The sequence below is a fragment of the Eublepharis macularius genome, chromosome 8 (genome assembly GCF_028583425.1).
Source record: "Eublepharis macularius isolate TG4126 chromosome 8, MPM_Emac_v1.0, whole genome shotgun sequence".
In the NCBI taxonomy this organism is placed as follows: Eukaryota; Metazoa; Chordata; class Lepidosauria; order Squamata; family Eublepharidae; genus Eublepharis; species Eublepharis macularius.
Genome location: NC_072797.1, coordinates 3,460,903 through 3,481,084, shown reverse-complemented (window position 1 = coordinate 3,481,084; position 20,182 = coordinate 3,460,903). Strand labels below are relative to the sequence as shown.

The following is a 20,182-nucleotide window of genomic DNA, read 5'->3' as shown; positions in this document are numbered from 1 at the left end:
TATCTGACAAAGGGAACTTTGACTCTCGATTTGAAAGCTCCCTAGTTGTTCTTCAAAGTGCTATTGGACCTGGATCTTGCTCTTTGACTCTAGACAAACAAGGCTACTCACCTGAAACTAGCTTCTGCATGTTTATTCGAAAGTTGCACTGAGAGGAATGGGGCTTACTCCTAAGTAGGTGTGTATAAGAATACAACCTCTTTTTAGAATAAGCCCCTTAGATTTCATAAATTCCAAGGAAATTTGCATAACAGATGAAGAGATGCATCTGACAAAGAAAGCTGGTTCTCGAAAGCTTATGCCTCAATAAAGTTGGTTAGTCTTAAAGGTGCTACTGGACTTTTTACTATTTTGCAACTACAGACTAACATGGCTAACTCCTCTGGATTTGTTACTGTGGCTCTGGAATGAGAGAGTGGACTTAGAAATCAAAGAAATTCTTACCCATATAGTTTTAGGTGGGTAGTAGCCGTGTTGGTCTGCAGTAGAACAGCAGGTTTTAAGTCCAGTGGCACTTTAAAGACCAACGAAATTGTCATAGTAGGAGCTTTGAAGACTCAGAGGTCCCTTCTTCAGACACATATACATGTAAGTAACCATGTAGAATTTACACTTGAATTATGGGCACAGGAAATCACCAGCCGATGGAAGGGTCTCTCCTTAAGGATTTTTAGACTGCTGTGTCTAGGACTGATTTTATTCTCACCATTCAATTCTCAGTGCCATTTTGCCAAGCCTTTGCTGTTTGCTCCCCTGGCACCTACGTATTGCAATTCCATGAGCAGGACTCGACAACAAGATTTGCTTATTTAAGCAGTTTAGTTTCTCCATTAACAAAGTGTTCCCTTTTGGCTTTCCCCTTGAGGGGGAAAAAAATCTCTAATCAGCTGTTGCCCCAGCTACCTGGAACAGCCAGAGAGATTTTTCCATGACATAGATCCAGAGGAGTTAGCCGTGTTAGTCTGTAGTAGCAAAATAAAAAGTCCAGTAGCACCTTTAAGACGAACCAATTTTATTGTAGCATAAGCTTTCGAGAATCACAGTTCTCTTCGTCAGATGCATCTGACGAAGAGAACTGTGATTCTCGAAAGCTTATGCTACAATAAAATTGGTTTGTCTTAAAGGTGCTACTGGACTCTTTTTGATTTTCCATGACGGAGGTCTTGAGCTGTTAAAATGGAAAGAATTGTGGTGAAAAGAACCCTGTACTCTCACCCTCCATTCCAGGATTGCTTCTTTTTCATTTTCCCAGGATTCAATAGCAAAGATTCTTTTAAAAAAAATTCCTGGTAAATTGAGGAACAAAATTACCAACAACCATGTGCTGTTTTTTTTTTTTAAGTTAAAAGATAAGACAGCCTGAGTGATGCATTTGAGATGCAAAAGAGCAGAACTGTTATTAATGGAAGTTGCTTTGGGATACGACTTTGGCTGGAAAGTGGGCTAACCCCCCCCCCCCCCAGAAACACGAGTTGGTCATGCTGATCGTATGCCTGCCATATTCATGCAGAGATGGCGGCACTGAGAATTTATCTGGCTGTCAGCATAAGAACAGCCCTTCTGTATTAGGCCGGCTGCATAGCCGAATCATAGGGTTGGAAGGGACCTCTAGGGTCATCTACTCCAACCCCCAAATATTCGAGAAAGGGTATTAAAGTGCAGGGCAGTAAGTTTTAGTCACTGCAGAGATCTCTTTCTGGTTGAAGTAAGAGGGCTGTGTCCCGATCACCTAGGAGTGCCAACTTCGAAGTGGGGCCTCCAGACCAGAAAAATCTGTTCCCCTGGAGAAAATGCCTGCTTTGGAGGGTGAACTCTATGGCGTTATACACCTTTGAGGCCCTTCACTCTAGCTCTAAATCTCTGGGAATTTCCCAGTCTGAAGTTGGCATCAACATACAGCCAAAATGTGTCCTGGCAGGCTGGTCCATTCACATCTAGGGCTTATTTCAGGCCTGATTCTGGCCATTTTGGCCCAATTTGGGCCCTAAATGGCCAGGATTGGGCCCAAAATGGCCAGGATTGGGCTGCTGCTGTGTGGGGTAGCGCTCTCTCATGTGGCAGCAGCCTGTTCCAGGTTGATTCTGGCCCAACCCTGGCCATTTCAGGTCCATTTTGGCTCAATTTGGGCCCTAAAACGGCCAGGATAGGCCTGCTGCTGGGCAGGGGAGTGCTCTCCTATGTGGCAGCAGCCCATTCCAGGCCGATTCAGGCCCAATCCTGGCCATTTCAGGCCTGTTTTGGCTCAATTTGGTCCCAAAACAGCCAGGATCAGGCCACTACCAGGTGGAGGAGTGCTCTTGCATGTGGCAGCAGCCCATTCCAGGCCAATTCAGGCCCAATCCTGGCCGTTTCGGGCCAATTTGGGCCCAAAATGGCCCAGAACGGGCCGCTGCCAGGCTGGGGAGTGCTCCCCCGTGCTGCAGTGGCCTGTTCTGGGCTGATTCAGGCCCAAGCTGGGCCAAATTTGGCCTGATCCAGGCCAGATCTGCCCCCCCCCCCCCCGTGGAGCATGGGAGCACTCCCAGGGCAGCCATGACCTGCATGATGATATCACTTCCCAGAAGTGATATCATCACGGAGTCCTGGGAAAATGTAGTAATAGGGACACCACCTCTTCCCAGGAGTTGCCACGGATGAGAGTTCCCAACTTCTTTGCCCAGAAAAAAAAGCCCTGGACACAATCATTGTCATAATTGTTTATTACAGTCATAAGACCACCATACAAATTATGCAAAGAGAAAATATTGCTTCTCGGTCTTTTGGCTAAGATCAAGTGTAGTGTGTGTGATGACACAATCTGTCTTCTCCAAGGGAACTGGTATCTCTAGTCTGGAAAGCAGCTGCCATTTTGGAAGGTCCCACCTGGGGGGTTTGGCAACCCTAAATTGCATTTAATGCAAGCCTGAAATGGGGGTTGGGACAGTCTGGTTTTTTACCTCAGAAAGGTTGCAGGAGGGGAGAGAGCTGAACCCACCCACCCTCAACTTCTCCATACTGTCTTTTGTGTGTGTTTAACCCCAGCCTGATTCCAATGTTAGAAGCAAGCTGAATGGTGGGGGGAGGAATGCTTGGTGCTGATGCAAGGGAGGAAGACAGAGAGGGGGAGTTCAGCATCTCTCCCTTGGGTAGTCTAGCCCCTCCAGCTTTGGTTTTAGATGGGAAAGGGACATACAAATAAATCTGTAAAAAAAATCATTGCTCTAAGCGTGGTCTCTAGAATACACGTAGGGTTCCCCAATGGGCCCAGTGGTCGTCCCCCGCCCCAGACTGTTTCAGACTGGGCAAGGGTGCAGGAGAGGACGCTGCCTCTTCTCCACATGCCCCACAGTCTCGATCCTAATCGGGCAATGCCCGTGCAGAAATGAAGGAAAAAAACCCACTCACGCATGAATGTGTTAAGTCTGACCCAGGTCCAATCTGTGTACTCTGTCATGTGTGAAGAAGTTCCCTGACCTTTAGGTCATGCCTGTGTTTGCCCCACTCTGTTGCAGTTTACTTTCTGTTGTCTCCCTTGTCATTCTACCCTCTCCACGCTGCTCCTCTTAAGTTTCCAGTGCATGATGCGCTTAAGAACATAAGATGTACCAAAGGTTTACCTTCTCCTTCTCGCCTCCCCCCAGCAACTGGCCCTCATGTGGTATACAGCCTTTGGATCTGGAGGCTAGACTGAATTATTCTCCTGGCTAATGTAATAGCCTTTGATAGACTAATCCTCAATAAACTTGTCTAGTCCCCTTTCAGTTTAAATGTAGCGGCCATCACTACCTCCGTACGTTAATGGTGAGAATTACTTTGGTTTGTCAGTCCTGAAACTACAGCCAACCAATTTAACTGATCAAGATGGGTAGCCGTGTTAGTCTCTCTGTAGCAATAGAAAAGAGCAAGAGGCCAGTAGCACCTATAAGGCTAACAACATTTGTGGTAGGGTATGAGCTTTCCTGAGTCTCAGGTATCTGAAGAAGTGAGCTGTGACTTACAAAAGCTCATACTCTACCAGAAATTGTGTAAGTCTTATAGATGCTACTGGATTCTTTCTCTTTCCTACAATTCTTATATTTTATATAATGTTATTTAACTGTGGTTATATTTTTACTGTATTGACTCTATGCATGTTAGCCGCTCTGAGCCTGCTTGGCGGGAAGAGCGGATTGCAAATTGAATAAATAATAATAATCGAATAAATAAAATAATTTGAGGGACTTAATACAATGGGGGGGGGAGCTTATAAACGATCATGTATCCCATTAGTTAACTGTTCTCTAAATCAGAAAATCTCTGAACTCCTCAGCTTTTTCTTGTAGGGAAGGGATTCCAATCTCTTGATACTTTGGCTGTCCTTTCTTGCCCCCGTCCCAGCTCCACAATTTTTTTAGACGGAATGACCAGAACTGCATAATTCTTCTTTGCCGGTTCATGAGCAATTATATGAGGTGAATTTATAAACATCTTTAAAAGCTAAATATGCGCAACCCTTTGCGCACCTCACCACTTATTAATAATTTGGAGATTGTAAAAATGGGAAGTCCTTGAGACATCTCTGTAGAACTTCCTTGTACTCAGGAGAATTAACAGAACGTTATGACAAGTCAGTTTCTCCAAGGATGCTCCAATTACCAGTTATATGTGGGATAATAATAACAACAATAACATTCGATTTATATACCACCGTTCAGGACAACTTAACGCCCACTCAGAGCGGTTTACAAAGTGTTATTATTATCCTTGCGACAATCAGAGCTCTGAGAAGCTGTGACTGACCCAAAGTCACCCAGCTGGCTTCAAGTGGAGGAGTGGGGAATCAAACCTAGTTCTCTAGATTAGAGTCCTGCCGCTCGTAACCACTGCACCGAACGGGATGCTGAATAGGAGCTGCTGAAACGTCAATGTGATTCCAGAGAAGGTAACTGTGATCGACCTATAAAAAAGTTACCTTTTCCTAATGAAAAACAGGCATCTATGCTTTACCGGGCAAGATGTGGGCATATGAACCTGTCTTATACCGAATGAGACCATCGGTTCATCATGGCAAGTGTTATCTACTCAGACTAGCAGCAGCTCTCCGTGGTCGCAGGCAGAATTCTTTCACGTCACCCACTACCAGATCCTTTTAAGTGGAGACGCCTGGGGTTAAATCCAGGACCTTCTGCATGCCGCGTGGATGCTCCCCTGTTGAGCCACGGCCGCTCCCCTCAAATGCCAGTTTCCATTTCTTTACAGTCTTGGAAAAGAAGTCACAAGCCTACCCATTTGGCACAACAATTTTATTCTTTTTCCAGTTGGAAATTCAACAGTAAAAGTTTGGGTCCCCCTCCCTTCGTACCTCCCTCCTTAACAGAGGATCTAAGGGGGCCATGGACCAGAGAAGTCGCACTTTATTAGGGTGCAGTTAGATGCTCTTCCTGGGAATTAGTAAAGCGCTGAAAGGAAACCGTCCTATACCAACAACGCCAGGACTGGTTCTCTGGCTAAACGACTGCTCCACTCCAGCCATGGGTGGCAAGGGACGTGAGTGGCATTCCCTCCTGAGCCTGCGCTACCACTGGCTGGCGGGGCACAGGCCGAGGAGGTGATGGGTATACCTTGATTGAGCCAGGCCTCAATCCAGCTAGAGAGGCATCTTTGACAATGCTGAGATGCCTGGGGGAAAGGAAGGATTTCAGCGTCCTGAAACATCTCTTTAAAAGACATCTGGGATTGTCACATCCACAGCAGAGACCTTTTGCTATCCAGAAATTGTGCAGGAAGGAAGGTGGCCAGCAGGGAAGGACTGCCTCAGACAGTCAAGAAGCCCCCACTGGGTGTTCCTCCAAAGACCCCAGAGCTGAGTAACCTGCCCAGCCCAGTTCTGAAGGGATTTTATTGATCATATTTCCAGCCTTGCCCAACACGAGACAAGGAAAAAAAATATTTATACACATACATCTATGCCTACAATAATTAGATTTACCCTCTTTAGAAAAAAAGTTATTTCAAACAATAGCTTACTGCATTGTAAAACTTAAGGCGAGTTGTGCTGTGGAAACCCTGCATGTTGCCCCTTCCGAAAATCTCAGTCCCTTTCGCAGGGCGCGTTGCCTTCTGCATATGCAAGCTTCCCTTGGCTCACATTTGAAGAGGTCAAGGAAGAGATTCCTGTAGCTTATGGAAAGACCCAGCCTGCATCGTCCAGCTCGCAGCCTGCTACTTGGAGCCCAGTCAAAGGTACTAGGCTTTTTCATGGATTTTGAAGAGCCAAGAGCGGCATGCCTGTGGCTCTAATGGCATATTTTAAAAACGGAAGAAATATGTTCGAGTGTGTGCACATGAAGCAACCGAGAGAGAGAGGAGCTCTTGGTTTTCTGAGTGGGGTCTAAAAAGGTCCTTTGCTTCCTGTGCATATCTTGTGACATTCACTTCACCTCCTCCTAGAAATTCAACCAGGGCTAGATCTTTCACATCTTTGAAAGATTCATGTGCAACCATTGCCAGTTTCCCCCTTCCCTTACCACAGGGATGATTAGTTTTTACGGTAATAGAATAAGGCATGATTACTTTCACAAAGCTAAAATGCTGTTGGCCATGGAAGCTGAAGTAGATTAGGAGACCCAAACAAAATAAGCGATCTCGTCCAGGTCGACTGGGTAGTCCGTGAGCAAGATGGGTGTCTTTTCAAACAACTCTCCTTTGTAACTGCGCCATTTGCCAGCGGGGAGGTAGACGTCTCGCTCTTGCTTTCCCACTTCCAAGACCGGAGCCACCATGAGAGTGTCCCCAATCAGAAACTGGGAATCGATTTTGTGTGCCGCCTCATCGTTGGGAGAAATCCACCAGATGGGCCGTATAATGGGATCTCCGGTGTCGGTGATCTCCCCAGCCAACTCCAACAAGAGAGGGGCAACCAAAGATTCATGGAGCCGTGTGAACTTTTGGGCGATTTCTATGACCTCTTTGTCATAGAGCCAGGGTGGGTTGGAGAACTGCATGGACGGCATGAAGGCTGACAATTCTAACCAGCGGATATAAAGTTCCTGATCTGGGATTTCCACAGCACCATCCGTCTTGTTGGGGAAAAAGTTTCCACCAATCATGTCAGCTGATATGAAAGGGTATCCCAGCATGCTGATCGTCAGGACGGTAGGTATCAAGGACTTCAGCCCAAGTTCATATCCCCATACCGAATCCCGGTCAATAATCCGGAAGAAGCAAGAGATGTTCTGAGACTGGTAGCCAACTCGGACCTCAGCCAGCTCATAAAAAGGGATAGCCATTTCTGTGTATCGCCTGGACCAAATGCTGGGATCAGACAAGGGACGGAAGGTGCTGAACTGTTTGGGAAGATAGTTTGTCTCCCCAGCATCGAACTTGAAAGACGATATGCCATACTTGGAGCGAAGTAGCCTCAAGTGACTCTGAAACCAATCTCTGGCTGAAGGGTTGGTGAAATCCAAGATGGCACCAATGCCATTCCACCACTCGACCATGGCAGGAAGCCTTCCTGTTGGCTCTTTGATAAAAAGCTGCCTCTCTATCCCAACCCCAAAGTTGGAGGAGTTGTAGTTTATGAATGGGTGGATCCACAGTGTGATCTTAAACCCATCTTCTCGGAGCTTCTTAAATGTTTCTGTCGCGTTTGGGAATTTTATTGGATCAAAGTCAAAATCGCCATACGCTTGTGTGTAAGTGTCATCTATTTCTATATGGCTGCAGTTAAATTTGTACATTTTAATCTTCTCTGCAAAGCGCAACAACTTATCCTGGTCAATGTCATTTTTGTACAAGGCCCAAGTGGACCAGATGGGATACTTGAAGGCATTTTCTGAAGGTATCTTAGAAGGTTTGTAGAAATATCTCCGTACCATGTATTTGTGGATGGATGTGATATCTGAACCTATGCACACACGATAACTCAGCTCTGGGAAAGGCTGCTGTCCCAAGGGAGGCTTATAAGGGGAATCTTTATACCGGGCCTGGAAGAACAGTGACCTTTCAGAAGCATTGAACCCAAGGTGAAAGGGCACCGAGTCGTTAATCTTGATGGCGGCTGCTTTGGAGGAAACCCAGTATCGCTCCAAGATGCCTCCAAAGCTGTTCCTGAATGAATACACATCGCTTGTCACGAATGGCATGGGTTCTTGGTATCCTGGGAGCATGATTGGCCAGTGCTGCACACTCATCTCACAACCCCCATACCAGTGGGCGTCCCCCCAGAACATTTTGTGTCCCACCACGGTGTCCGCCACAAACTCCTCCCACCGGACACGGTAGCACATCACTGTGTCTTTGGGCTTGACCGTCTGTATGAAAAAATTGAGCTTCCCTTTGTCTGACCTGGTGCAGGTTAGAATTTCCCCCTCTTTGGAGCACGACTCCAGATCCAAGGCCCCTGATTGGAAGGCCACCTTGAAGACCACCTCTCCGTTCTGATTTTTGATGATGAACCCATCCGACTTCAAGTCCATCTGTTCTGTCTTCAGTCTCTCTGCCTTCCGAAGGGAAGCCACATAATAGCACCAAGCGATCACTGCCGCAATGAAAAGTATCAGCCCCAGCACTATGGCAACTACCATCGGCTTCAGCTCCTTGGGTGCTTTTTGCTTCACCGGAGTGAAGTTTTCGGGCAGGAATGTATACATGGTACCGTCCTATCTGGGGAGCTCTTTCCAAAACAAAGACAGTAAATTTTCTGCAGAGATCTGAAGCATATATAAGCTGCTAGCAGATAGCTTCCCTCCCTTCTCTTTATGGTGGGGTCCTTTTCATTTTCATGTTAAAAGAGACACGTCGTTTTCATTCCGCTATTTCCCCCCCTGGTTCCATTCAATCCCATAATGTAAGAGTCTGAAAAAGAGAGATGGAGGATTAGTACAGGAGGTCAGTAAAGTATATATTTAAAAGGCTTATTTACTTATTTATTTATTTCTATTTATAGTTCGCTCTCCCCGCTAGCAGGCTCAGAGCAGACCACATCAATAAAAACAATATAAAAGATAAAAACGGGTAGCATAACAATAAAACCTATAACGGTGCGATTCAATAAAACACAGCTGCTCGCCAACACCTTGTCCGCCCCCGTCCGCCCCCACACATGAGAAGTGACCAACTGAGTATCAACTCACGTCTCCACCCCCTCTCTTCTCCTTATATGGGTTGTTGGGAAGGGTGAGGGGAATCCCATCCCAGAACACTGGGAATTTATGTTGTGGAGCTGTAATTTATGCCGCTGAACGTGGATTTTGGATCTTATGAATCTGTGATTTTACTGTTTTATTTATTGTGTTTATTTGTGTAAATTTAATACATTTTAATAATTTAATAAATTTAAATTTAATACATAATAATAACAACAACACATATTGCACAGCTCACATATTGCACATCATCCAGTGTATCAAATAAATGTGACTGTCCACCAAGACAGCCATTAAACTGTCTTGGCTGTATAGACAAGGTGGGCTAGATATGGTTTGGGGGCCACAACGGACATTGTGGAGTCTTTATCCATCCCTTAAGCTGCTGCTTCGGCTGCCTGGATAGTCTAGTTTGACCCCAGTTTGTTAGTGTGTGTGAACTAAGCAGGGTTGGCCAGTTAGTACTTGGATGGGAGACGACCAAGGAAGAGGGTGGTTGCTAAGTGGGGGGCAGGTAGCTGCGAGCCACCTGTGTTCATCTCTTGCCTGGATCACCCCATGGATAGGGTCGCTATAAGTTGGCTCAGACTTGACAGCACGTTCTTCTAAACTGCTTCACGACTTGCCAGGAGTGTAGGCCTGCTGTGTGCAGCATCAGTTAGCAGGGGCAATGCTACAGGAAAACTGCTAAGCAGCAGAACGGGAGGTGGGGCCAGTGCTGGAAAAAGGGGGACCCAGTGTCCATCTTTGGAGCTCTTAGAAGTAAGTCCCAGATGAGCCACACTGGCAGGAAAAAAATGCCTATCCCTGTTATATAGCAACTGGGTTTTATTGACCACGTTTTATTTATTGATTTTATTTTTTTACATCATTTGTAGTCTGCCTTTCTTCCTGAGATTCAAGGTGGATTAGACAACATAAGTTAAATCAATAGGATGAGACATCTAAGGATTGTAATAGGATCGCAGAAATCTGAAAAAACATTAGACATGACATGTTCGACAATGCAGAAAAAGGTATTACAAAAGTACAAGAAAATACATGTGTGTGTGTGTGGTGCCCTCAAGTCAGAGTTGACTTATGGCGACCCCTAGAGGGGTTTTCATGGCAAGAGATTACAACAACAACATTCGATTTATATACTGTCCTTCAGGACAACTTAATGCCCACTCAGAGCAGTTTACAAAGTGTGTTATTATTATCCCCACAACAAACATCCTGTGAGGTGGGTGGGGCTGAGAGAGCTCTGAGAGAGCTGTGACTGACCCAAGGTCACCCTGCTGGCTTCAAGCAGAGGAGTGAGGAGTCAAACACTATACCAAACTGACTAACAGAGATGATCTGTCATCGCCTGCCTCTGCAACCCTCGCCTTTGTTGGAGGCCTCCCATCCACTTACTAACCAAGGCCAACCCTGCTTAGCTTCTAAGATCTGACATGATCAGGCACACCTGGGCTATCCAGGTCAGGGCACAAGGTAATCCATACAGAAACATAATATCTATCTTTTTATTTATTTACTTCATTTACACTCCACCTTTCTCCCCAGTGGAAATACAAAGTGGTCTATGCCATTCTCCTCGCCTCCATTTTATCCCCACAACAACCCAGTGAGGTAGGTTAGGTTGAGAGCACGTGACCTGTCTAAGCAAATTGCCATGGCAGACTGGATATCCAAAATCCTAGTCCAGCACCACTCTTACCACTACACCACACTGGGCACATACCACACACAGTTCTCATTACCCACAGAGGATTCAGTGCCCACAGTCGGCACATGTTCTTGAGGCCTGATAGCCGCACCACACAAATTGTAGACATCTGGCACTCTGTGTGTCAGCATTCTTCAGAGGCCGCCATCCCACCAGAATAATGTGTGCAAATTGGCCTGTGAGCTTCCTTTGTGATGCCAGCCTCAAGATCAAACGGTGTGGTATGTTGGCCACGGATCTTTTCAAATGTTCATTTACTCAGACAATTCCCTCACCCACCTTACAAGACAAACGTTGGGGTTCAAAAGCCAGTAGTCCTCTTACAAGGTGGACCTCTACCCTAGCCGTTCTCTCCCCATTTTTTGAAACGAGAGAGTTCCCACAGCTCCCAACACGGGCAATCCGTTTAATCAAACACCCAACCAGAGTGCATGCTGCGGCCAATGTTAAGGAAATTATTAAGATAGCAGTAATTTTTGCTGACTATTAATAATGGCCGGAGACTAGCGAGTGATGAAGCTGCCGCAATAGGGAGCGGATCATTGGAGAAGGAATCCACAGACCGCAGCGCTTTGCTAATGCTGAAATTTTATTTTAAATCAACGGGGATGTTATAAACATCCTATAACTGAGTTCCCATCCAGCTCTTACAAGCACACTCGATTTAGACGGCCAACCTAAATCGGTAACTGGTGGTTCTCCTAAGGAGACTGCTGAGGGCTGACCGGCACCTCTAATCTTGCCTGGTTCGTCTCCCCTGTTTGCACAGCTACACATTTCACTTCCAGATCTTTACACTCTTTTTGATCATTAACACCCTTATTACAGATAGTGCTGCCCCCTCTTTGCCTTTTACGACAGATGACCGTCGGGTCTACTCATCTTTTGCACCACCCCAAATTCCAGCTCCCCTCTCCCACCCACACATGCACGCTTACACATTTGATTTGATTATTAGTTAGACTTTAGCTGCTAATTAAATTAATCATCCTTTTAAGATGAGACCGTACCACCCTTGGCTTTTCGAGGCGAACAGTCAGGCGGAGAAGTTCTTGGGCCATTTGCTCACAAGAGGACAGCTGCCAGGTTGTTTGTTCAGAGCCAGGACTGGCAATCTCAGCATCTTTATGAGGTCATGCTAATTAATAATCACCCAGGATAGCAATAAAAGGGATTGTAAACTTGTCAAATCAGATCCCATCTTTAACTGGGAGCAAGGCAAGTCCCTCCCTGAGAAGGCATCAGATTTCCGCAAGAATCGAGAGCCCTCCCTCCCCGATGAGAGGCAGGTTATTTTTGTTAATAAACAGCAAGGCCTCGGGAGAGAGCCTTCCTAATAGGCAACGGAGCCCTCGCCTGCTTTTCCACGCTTGCAGTTCTTTCCAAGGCTTGCGCTAACATCCCCTCCCCGAAGTCTGGGCAGCCCCACTTGGCTGCTGGCTCACTTGTTTTGCACAACTCTGTATGAAGTCAGCATTGTGTTCACTGGGCTGCCGCCCATGTAAAACAGCTACACTGTTAGCATGCCCAAGATCGCCTGGGCACTGGCGTGCTCATGTTGCATGCATAAGGTTGCATGTACAGCTGCTTGCGCAGGGAGCTTGGGTTGCCAAGTCTGTGTTCGAAAATCCCTGGAGATTTTGAGTGGTGTTCGGGGAGAGGAGGGTTTTGGAGGAAGAGGGACCTCAGCAGGGTATAATATCATAGAGTTCACCCTCCAAAGCAATCATTCCTTCCAAAGGAACTGACCTCTGTAGCCTGGGGATCAACTGTAATTCTGGGAGATCTTCAGGCTCCCGCCTGGAGGTTGGCAACCCTATGGGGAGCAGCTCAATTTAAACGAGAGCCTGAGCACATGCCAAGTCACACAGGTGTGCTCTTCTGCCTCACCTGCGCCATGTTTAAATCAGGCATCAGGTCATGAACGCTGAAGGAGGAGCCAGCCAGCAGCTACCACGGCTCTGCTAGAACACATTGCTGACAGAGGCGTGCTCCTGAAGCCATTTGCTTGACTGAAGATGTGTGCAAACATATTGCCTGGCGGTTTCAAAAACAGACGTGCAAAACTGGCTCCTCAACGTTCCTGTGGCCCACAGCCTATCGGAACCCAGTCTGCAGCTCTCACAGCTCTCCTGGAACTTACTCTGCGATTGCTGAGCATCATTATTCTATACTAAAACGTTGTTACAAAAAAAAAATCATTAAAAACACAATCATTAATGGAACAGGCATAGGGTTGCCAGCCTCCAAATAGTGGCTGGAGATCTCCCGGAATTACAGCTGGTCTCCAGGCCACAGAGATCAGTTCACCAGGAGAAAATGGCTACTTTGGGGGGGGGGGGTGGACTCTATGGAATTATGCCATGCCAAGGCCCTTTCCCTCCCCAAACACCACTTTCTCCAGGTTTCACCCCCCGATCTCCAGGAATTTCCCAACTTGGAGCTGGCAACCCTAAACAGGCATCTCCCCAAGTTGCTCAAGTTCCTACAGTTCAATTCGTTTACTCTGAGGAGTATAAACGAGTAATTCCCACAGATTCTTATAAAAGACGTTTATGCGATTCCAGCATAGAAGGGTTTTAATTTTAATATTATTTCTACGCCTTTAGGCATCTGAGAGATCTCCCAAGTCAGTTCAACTGTGCCTGTACTTATGATTTTCAGGGCCAAGCTACTGTTTTCTACCAGACATTATAAGCAAAGAGCATCGCACACAGAACTGAAGGAGTACAGATGCACACAATGTCTCTCGTAGAACGGCTTCTCAAGACAAAAGCCCTAAGCCGATGATCTATTTGTGTATATGTCTGTGGGGGTGTACATCAAAATTGCACCCACTGGCCTAGAATGCACATCACACCTGTCTCTAAGGGCTCTGCCCACGTACACCCAAGAGTGTTTACAACACCTAATTGGATGCATGCATGTTAACCCCTGTACCAATAACAAGAAGAATGTGCGGAGCTCTGTGTGGCCAGCAGGCTTGCCACACATACAGACAGAACATCTGCATAGGGTCAGAGGGTCCCATACCCAAAGCATCCCTGGGAGATGCCTGAGGAACCTCAACTCTGAAAACTTCAAAGAAGATTCTGTAACTTTCCTAGGCAGTTCATTCTATTGTTTAACAAATCTATTTACACATTTTTATCCGACCCTTTCTCCAAGGAGCACAGGAGGGCATACGTGGTCCTCCCTGCACTGTGTTCTTACAACAACCCTGTGTAGTAGGTTAGACTGATGGACGGTGAGCTTTTTCACTGCATGGGAATTTGAACCTTAATCTCCCCAGTCTTCGTCTGACATTCTGTTATACCAGTTACAACCTCTTGCTATTCTGCAATGGAGTTTACAAAGAGGTTTAGGGAGGGGGCATAACTTAGTGGCAGAACACCTGTTTTCATGAAGACCTCGGGTGCAGAATTTCCTGTGGAAAAGTTTGATTAAACACACAAATACTGAATCAGACCGTCGGTCCATCAAGGTCAGTATTGCCTGCTCAGACCAGCAGTGGTTTTCCAGGGTGTCGAGGTCCTCCACATCTCCTATTACCTTTTCCTAACTGGCCATGGCGGGGATTGAACCTGGGACCTTCTGTATACCGAGAATCATAGAAGATGCTCTGCTGCTGAGCCACGGGCAGGTATCAGGTAACAGTCCTGAGAAACACCATTCTCTGCTAGAGAACGAAGCAGACGGACCACAAAAGTCTAATGTGGCATAAACCAGCTGAATCCACCTCCCTGAGGGCTGCGTTCAGATTAAATCTGGATACGCACATGTAAGGAACTTGTGACTTTAGAGCCCAGGTTCTGGTAAAATGGCTGAACTCAGGCTCAGAGCCTCTAAGCGTCGTTGGGATTCTGGCCTAGTGCAAAGATTTGCTGGCCAAGCTAACTGGCGATACCTGAAGAGCAGCCTCCATTCCCTAGAGACGGGACAGTGGGAGGCTGTCTCACAGAGCTCTATCTACACTCTCCAGTTTTCCCATACTGCTGAAATGCCAATTAAGAGCTTTGCCCTGATTGGCTCTTGAGTTGTGGCACGATGGGTTGAGGCTTGAAAAGATGGCTTCTTAGATCACCACGTTCCCCTCTCTTCTCTTCTCTTCTCTTCCATTCCATTCCATTCTATACCATCATGTGAGGAAGAACCTGTATTGCCGTGGTCATGGCATTGTAGTTCGTGACGTTTCGCCAGCAGCTGTGATTGGCATCTTCAGAGGTGTAGCACTGAAAGACAGAGATCTCTCAGTGTCAACGTGAGAGATTGACACTGAGGGCCAAGCTACAAGTGACGAATGACACAGGTTGGACACTTGTCAGCTTCCCTCGAGTTTTGATGGGAAATGTAGGCATCCTGGTCTTGCAGCTTGGCTCTCCGACTGCTGTCCAATGGACTTTTCAACTGTCACTCGTCCAACATTCTGCCAAGCTGCCTACATTTCCCATCAAAACTTGAGGGAAGCTGACAAGTGTCCAACCTGTGTCATTCGTCACTTGTAGCTTGGCCCTCAGTGTCCATCTCTCACATTGACACTGAGAGATCTCTGTCTTTCGGTGCTACACCTCTGAAGATGCCAATCACAGCTGCTGGCGAAACGTCACGAACTACAATGCCAAGACCACGGCCATACAGCCCGGAAAATCTACAACAACTAACGTTCTCCAGCCGTGAAAGCCTTCGACAATATATGTGAGGAAGAAGTTGGAATCTTCACACTAGCTTGGCATCTCAGCAAGCCTTGTGCTGCACGGCGTGAGCAAGAGCTCAAGTTTTGTAAACAGGTGAGAAATAACTAAAGATGCCAGCCAGAGAAGCTAGGTATGTATGTTTTAGTAAGGCAGATTTGAGCTAGCAACCGTAAGGTTTATTCGTTGTTTGTATGTTGTCTGTGTTTGAGTGCTTTATGCTTTGCAATACTCCTTAAGTCCATAAACTGAGTTTTTATTGAAGCTTGTGTCTGGAATTCATAGCAGGTTGGGGGACCTGGTTCATATAACACACCAACTGACTCTCACAGAGGTACGCAGGTTGAGACAATGCGGGTCTAAGAAAGCATATAACTGGGGCCTTGGAATTTACAGGGTACTGGTGCTTCCCTGGTACAAATCCAAATGGACACATCCTTCAGTGTTCATCTGCCTTGCACACACAAGCAACAAAGTGTGTGAAAAAGTTCTAAAATCACTAGCTAGCTGAAGCAGAGAGAGAAATCTCAGGTTGGGACGGGGCGGTGATGGCTGTAGCCGCTTCAGAAGACATATCAAAACTCTACATAGCAAACACAAACATGCGCACCATGCGCTCACACTCCCTTCCCCTGCACACGGAGCATGAGCAAAAGCTTCCTGGTTTGAGAAGCCCCCCGCATCAATCTGTTGTGACAACCAAAGGCAAGTGTCTGCCCCCCACAAGACGATCTTCAGGTGCCTGAAGAAAGGTTAAAGCGCTTGGGGCTCTTTAGCTTGGAGAAACGACGACTGAGGGGTGACATGATAGAGGTTGACAAGATTATGCATGGGAGAGAGAAGGTTGAGAAAGAAGGATTTTTCTCCCTTTCTCACAATACAAGAATTTGTGGGCACTCAATGACATTGCTGAGCAGTCGGGTTAGAACGGATAAAAGGAAGTACTTCTTCACCCAAAGGGTGATCAACACATGGAATTCACTGCCTCAGGAGGTGGTGGCAGCTTCAAGCATAGACAGCTTCAAGAGGGGATTGGATAAACCTATGGAGCAGAGGTCCATCAGTGGCTCTTAGCCACAAGGTATAGATGGCACTCTCTGTTTAGGGCAGTGATGCTCTGTATGCTTGGTGTTTGGGGGGGGCAATCAGTGGGAGGACTTCTAGTGTCCCTTCCCCACCGGCAGACCTCCTGAGGACGCCCGGGTTTTTTGGCCACTGTGTGACGCAGAGTGTTGGACTGGAGGGGCCATTGGCCTGATCCAACATGGCTTCTCTTATGTTCTTATGCCTGCATTTGGACATCATGGCATACTGAGGTTGGACGGAAGGTTTTCCAAACCAGGGAGCTTTCAACTGTGTTCCATGCAGATGGGAAGGATGGAGCAGGTGCTCCTGACAGACGAGCTATGTTCACACACATCACAGAAGTTGGCCTTGACATTTCAGGAGGGCTGAGAATTCCATGCCTGGATTCCCAGGGAGCTGATTCTCAGGTGTGCCTTATACTGAGGAGGCCTCATACGGAATCAGCCCCTTGGCCCATCCGATTCAGTATTGTCTATTTCGATGGGTAGCTGCTCTCCAGGGTCTCGGGCAGAGGCCTTTCACATCACCGACAGCCTGGTCCTTTTAACTGGAGATACCGGGGATTGAACCAGTGACCTTCCGCATGCCAAGAAGATGCTCTGCCATGGCCCCACCAAAGTTTGGAACACAGAATTTCCGACGTGCACTTCCAAGACACATCCCTGAATGTGGGCGTTGCCCGCAAAGTATTAACAAGGTATTAACATGATTTCAAGAGGCCAGAGATCGAATCGTGGGCAGAGGTGCAAGCGAGTAAGTTCCCCCCCCCTAGACAAAGGGGGGGGGGAACCACATAAATCTTTTCATCCCTTTAACTTCCAAGCCTTTTGGTTGTTTTCAATAATGGGATTACAGGGGCATTAGAGGAGATTAGACACCGCAAGCGATAGGTTTAAACCAGGGAGACGCTCAGCTGCCAAGCTGCACCAGCAGCCCTGGGCAGATGGCAGAAGGCTGTCCGAGGGGGATCTCTTGCTGACTCATTAGCGGGTCACCCATTTAAACACATTTCACTCAGTCAGTCCTCTGAGTTGTAATCACTTAAATGCTATACATCTCCATAGCAATAGAATCATTCTTCCAAATTGAAACAGCATTATCTCGTATTCTAAAGATCAAAAACGTTCTAATATCAGTCACGTAAAGGCCTGATTCATCTTGGGACTATGCCATGGTGTGTATGTGTTATGTGCTGTCAAGTCGTCTCCGACCTATGGCGACCCTATGAAGGAAAGATCTCCAAAACATCCTATCATTAACAGACTTGCTCAGATCCTGCAAACTGGACTCTTTTACTGAGTCAAGCCATCTCGTTTTAGGGCTTCCTCTTTTCCTGCTGCCTTCCACTTTTCCTAGCATTATTGACTTTTCCAGAGAATCTTGTCTTCTCTTGATGTGACCAACGTATGATAGCTTTAGAGCCAAGCTACAAGTGCCGAATGACACTTGAACGGCAAGTGAACAGACTCACATGTATTCTTCCCTGTTCACTTGCACTCCACTTGATCACGTAGTCACTTGTAGCTTGGCCCTAAGTCTTGTCATTTTAGCTTCTAAGGAGAATTCAGGCTTGATTTGATCTAGTACCCACTTATTTGTCTTTTTGGGTGTCCATGGTATCCGCAAAACTCTCCTCCAGCACCACATTTCAAAGGAATCAATTTTCTTCCTGTCAGCTTTCTTTATTCCATGGTGTGTATGTTTTAAAGATCCGGAGGAGTTAGCCATGTTAGTCTGTAGCTGCAAAATAGCAGAGTCCAGTCGCACCTTTAAGACTAACCAACTTTACTGTAGCATAAGCTTTCGAGAACCACAACTCTCTTCGTCAGATGCATCTGACAAAGAGAACTGTGGTTCTCGAAAACTTATGCTACAATAAAGTTGGTTAGTCTTAAAGGTGCTACTAGACTCTTTACTATGTTTTAAAGAACTCTTCCCCCATGCCAAACAAACATGGAACATGCATGCTTACACAGCAATCAGTCCTTAAAAAGAAAAAAAAGCCCAAGAGATAAGCCTTGTATGTAGTTTGGCCCTATAAATGTCTTTCCTCTCTATCGTTAGCGTCTTTGAGCCTTCCCATCACATCACGCATCTGATGAGGAGATTCAGGCCCATGAATACTTATGTCGTATTAATTGTTAGACTTCAAGATGCGGTGGGAAGCTGGTTACAACTTGTGGAACTGAGCGGAGAGTGAAGGGTTAAACACCTTCTCCCTTTCTGCATTGCTCTGAGGCAAACTGAGGCTATTTCAAACCCCACTTGGCCATGAAACTCACTGTGTGAACTTGGATCAGTCTCTGTCTCGCAGCACAGCCTACCTCACAGTGCTGTTGTAAGGCCAAAATGAGGAAGGAAGAGCCATAGATATGATCCTGCGTTCCTTGAAGGAATGGTGGCATGAAAATGTGATGGATAAGTAGCTAGCTAGAGGTACAGGAGACATGGCCTCGGGAGGTGGTGGGCTCTCCTTCTTTGGAGGTTTTTAAGTAGAGAGGCCATCAAGCCTCTTGGTTTGTTAAGTAGCATTTACTGACTGCTGCCATCTGGTTATTATTTTGTTGCATACTGAATGTTTTTAAACTTTTTATGGTTTTATATTGTATGAAATATCTTTAATAATTGTTGTAATCCGCCCTGAGCCCTTGTGGGGAGGGCAGAATAAAAATCCAAAGTAAATAAAAATAAACAAATAAATACATAAAATCTCTTGGCTTATCTCTTGGGCTTTTTTTCTTTTTAAGGACTGATTACAGTGTAAGCATGCACTGATTGGCATGGGGGAAGAGTTCTTTAAAACATAGATTCTGTGAACCTGGGCAGATCACGAGAGGGAAGGCAGGAAGGGTTACATCCGGGCTTAGTTCTCATGGCCCCTTCTTACATGCCCAGGATAATGCCGATCGCCACCTTGGGATCAGGTAGCAATTTCCCCCAGGCCAGTTCAGCTTCTGGGCAAGGAGCAGGGGTCACCAGGGATGTGTAGCAGGAAGATAGTTGTGAATTTCCTGTATTGTGCAGGGGGTTGGACTAGATGACCCTGGAGGTCCTCCCAACTCTATGATTCCATGATTATAAGAAAAAGCGCCAGAATTCAGTTCATACCATCTAGATCAAGCCAACGAGTCTCAAATTCCTGCTAGGCCTGGATTGTCTTCTCTTCCTTGCCCCGATCTTCTCTTTCCCTTAAGTGCAATAAGACAGGAAAGGGCAGGACTGAGCGCCTGTCCTACTAGAGATAAGGGGAATGCGGTGCTTCCCTCCACTCAATGCCTGGTCTCTTCTTTTACAAGAGGCAGCATCAAGTGGAGAAGAGGAGCCCAGGAGCTCCCATCCTGCCAAGAGATCTGGCAGGGCACGGTCCCTCATCTTCTGGAATCAAGCACTGATGGAGGGTTCAAAGCACTTCATTGACAAATTCTCTGTCAAAAAACATGGTTGGGTAGATCAATAATATCACCCCTGTATGGCAGACTGTTGGCAGCAGCGGCCAAGAGAGCGCTTGTCTAAGATCACTTAGCGTGCTGGCAGCAGAGGCAAGATCTGCCCTCTGAACTGCCCAGCTCTTAGCTCAGTCTCTTCCT

General features: G+C 46.5%; 1 protein-coding gene across 3 annotated transcripts in view; it reads right to left on the bottom strand.

Annotated features, from left to right (window-relative positions):
* Positions 1–2,713: 2,713 nt before the first annotated feature.
* Positions 2,714–20,182, bottom strand: part of MYORG (myogenesis regulating glycosidase (putative)) — a 37,766-nt gene continuing 20,297 nt past the window's right edge. Inside the window, exons 1-2 of one of the 3 annotated variants that reach the window (XM_054986437.1) lie at positions 11,829–11,934; positions 2,714–8,817 (exon numbers count right to left, since the gene is read on the bottom strand). In XM_054986437.1, the coding sequence (XP_054842412.1) occupies positions 6,576–8,612 (2,037 nt within the window). In that variant the 5' untranslated portion in view covers positions 8,613–8,817; positions 11,829–11,934 and the 3' untranslated portion in view covers positions 2,714–6,575. Of the gene's footprint in view, positions 8,818–11,828; positions 11,935–20,182 lie in introns of those variants that run through there. The other 2 variants (XM_054986439.1, XM_054986438.1) reach the window with 2 other exon arrangements.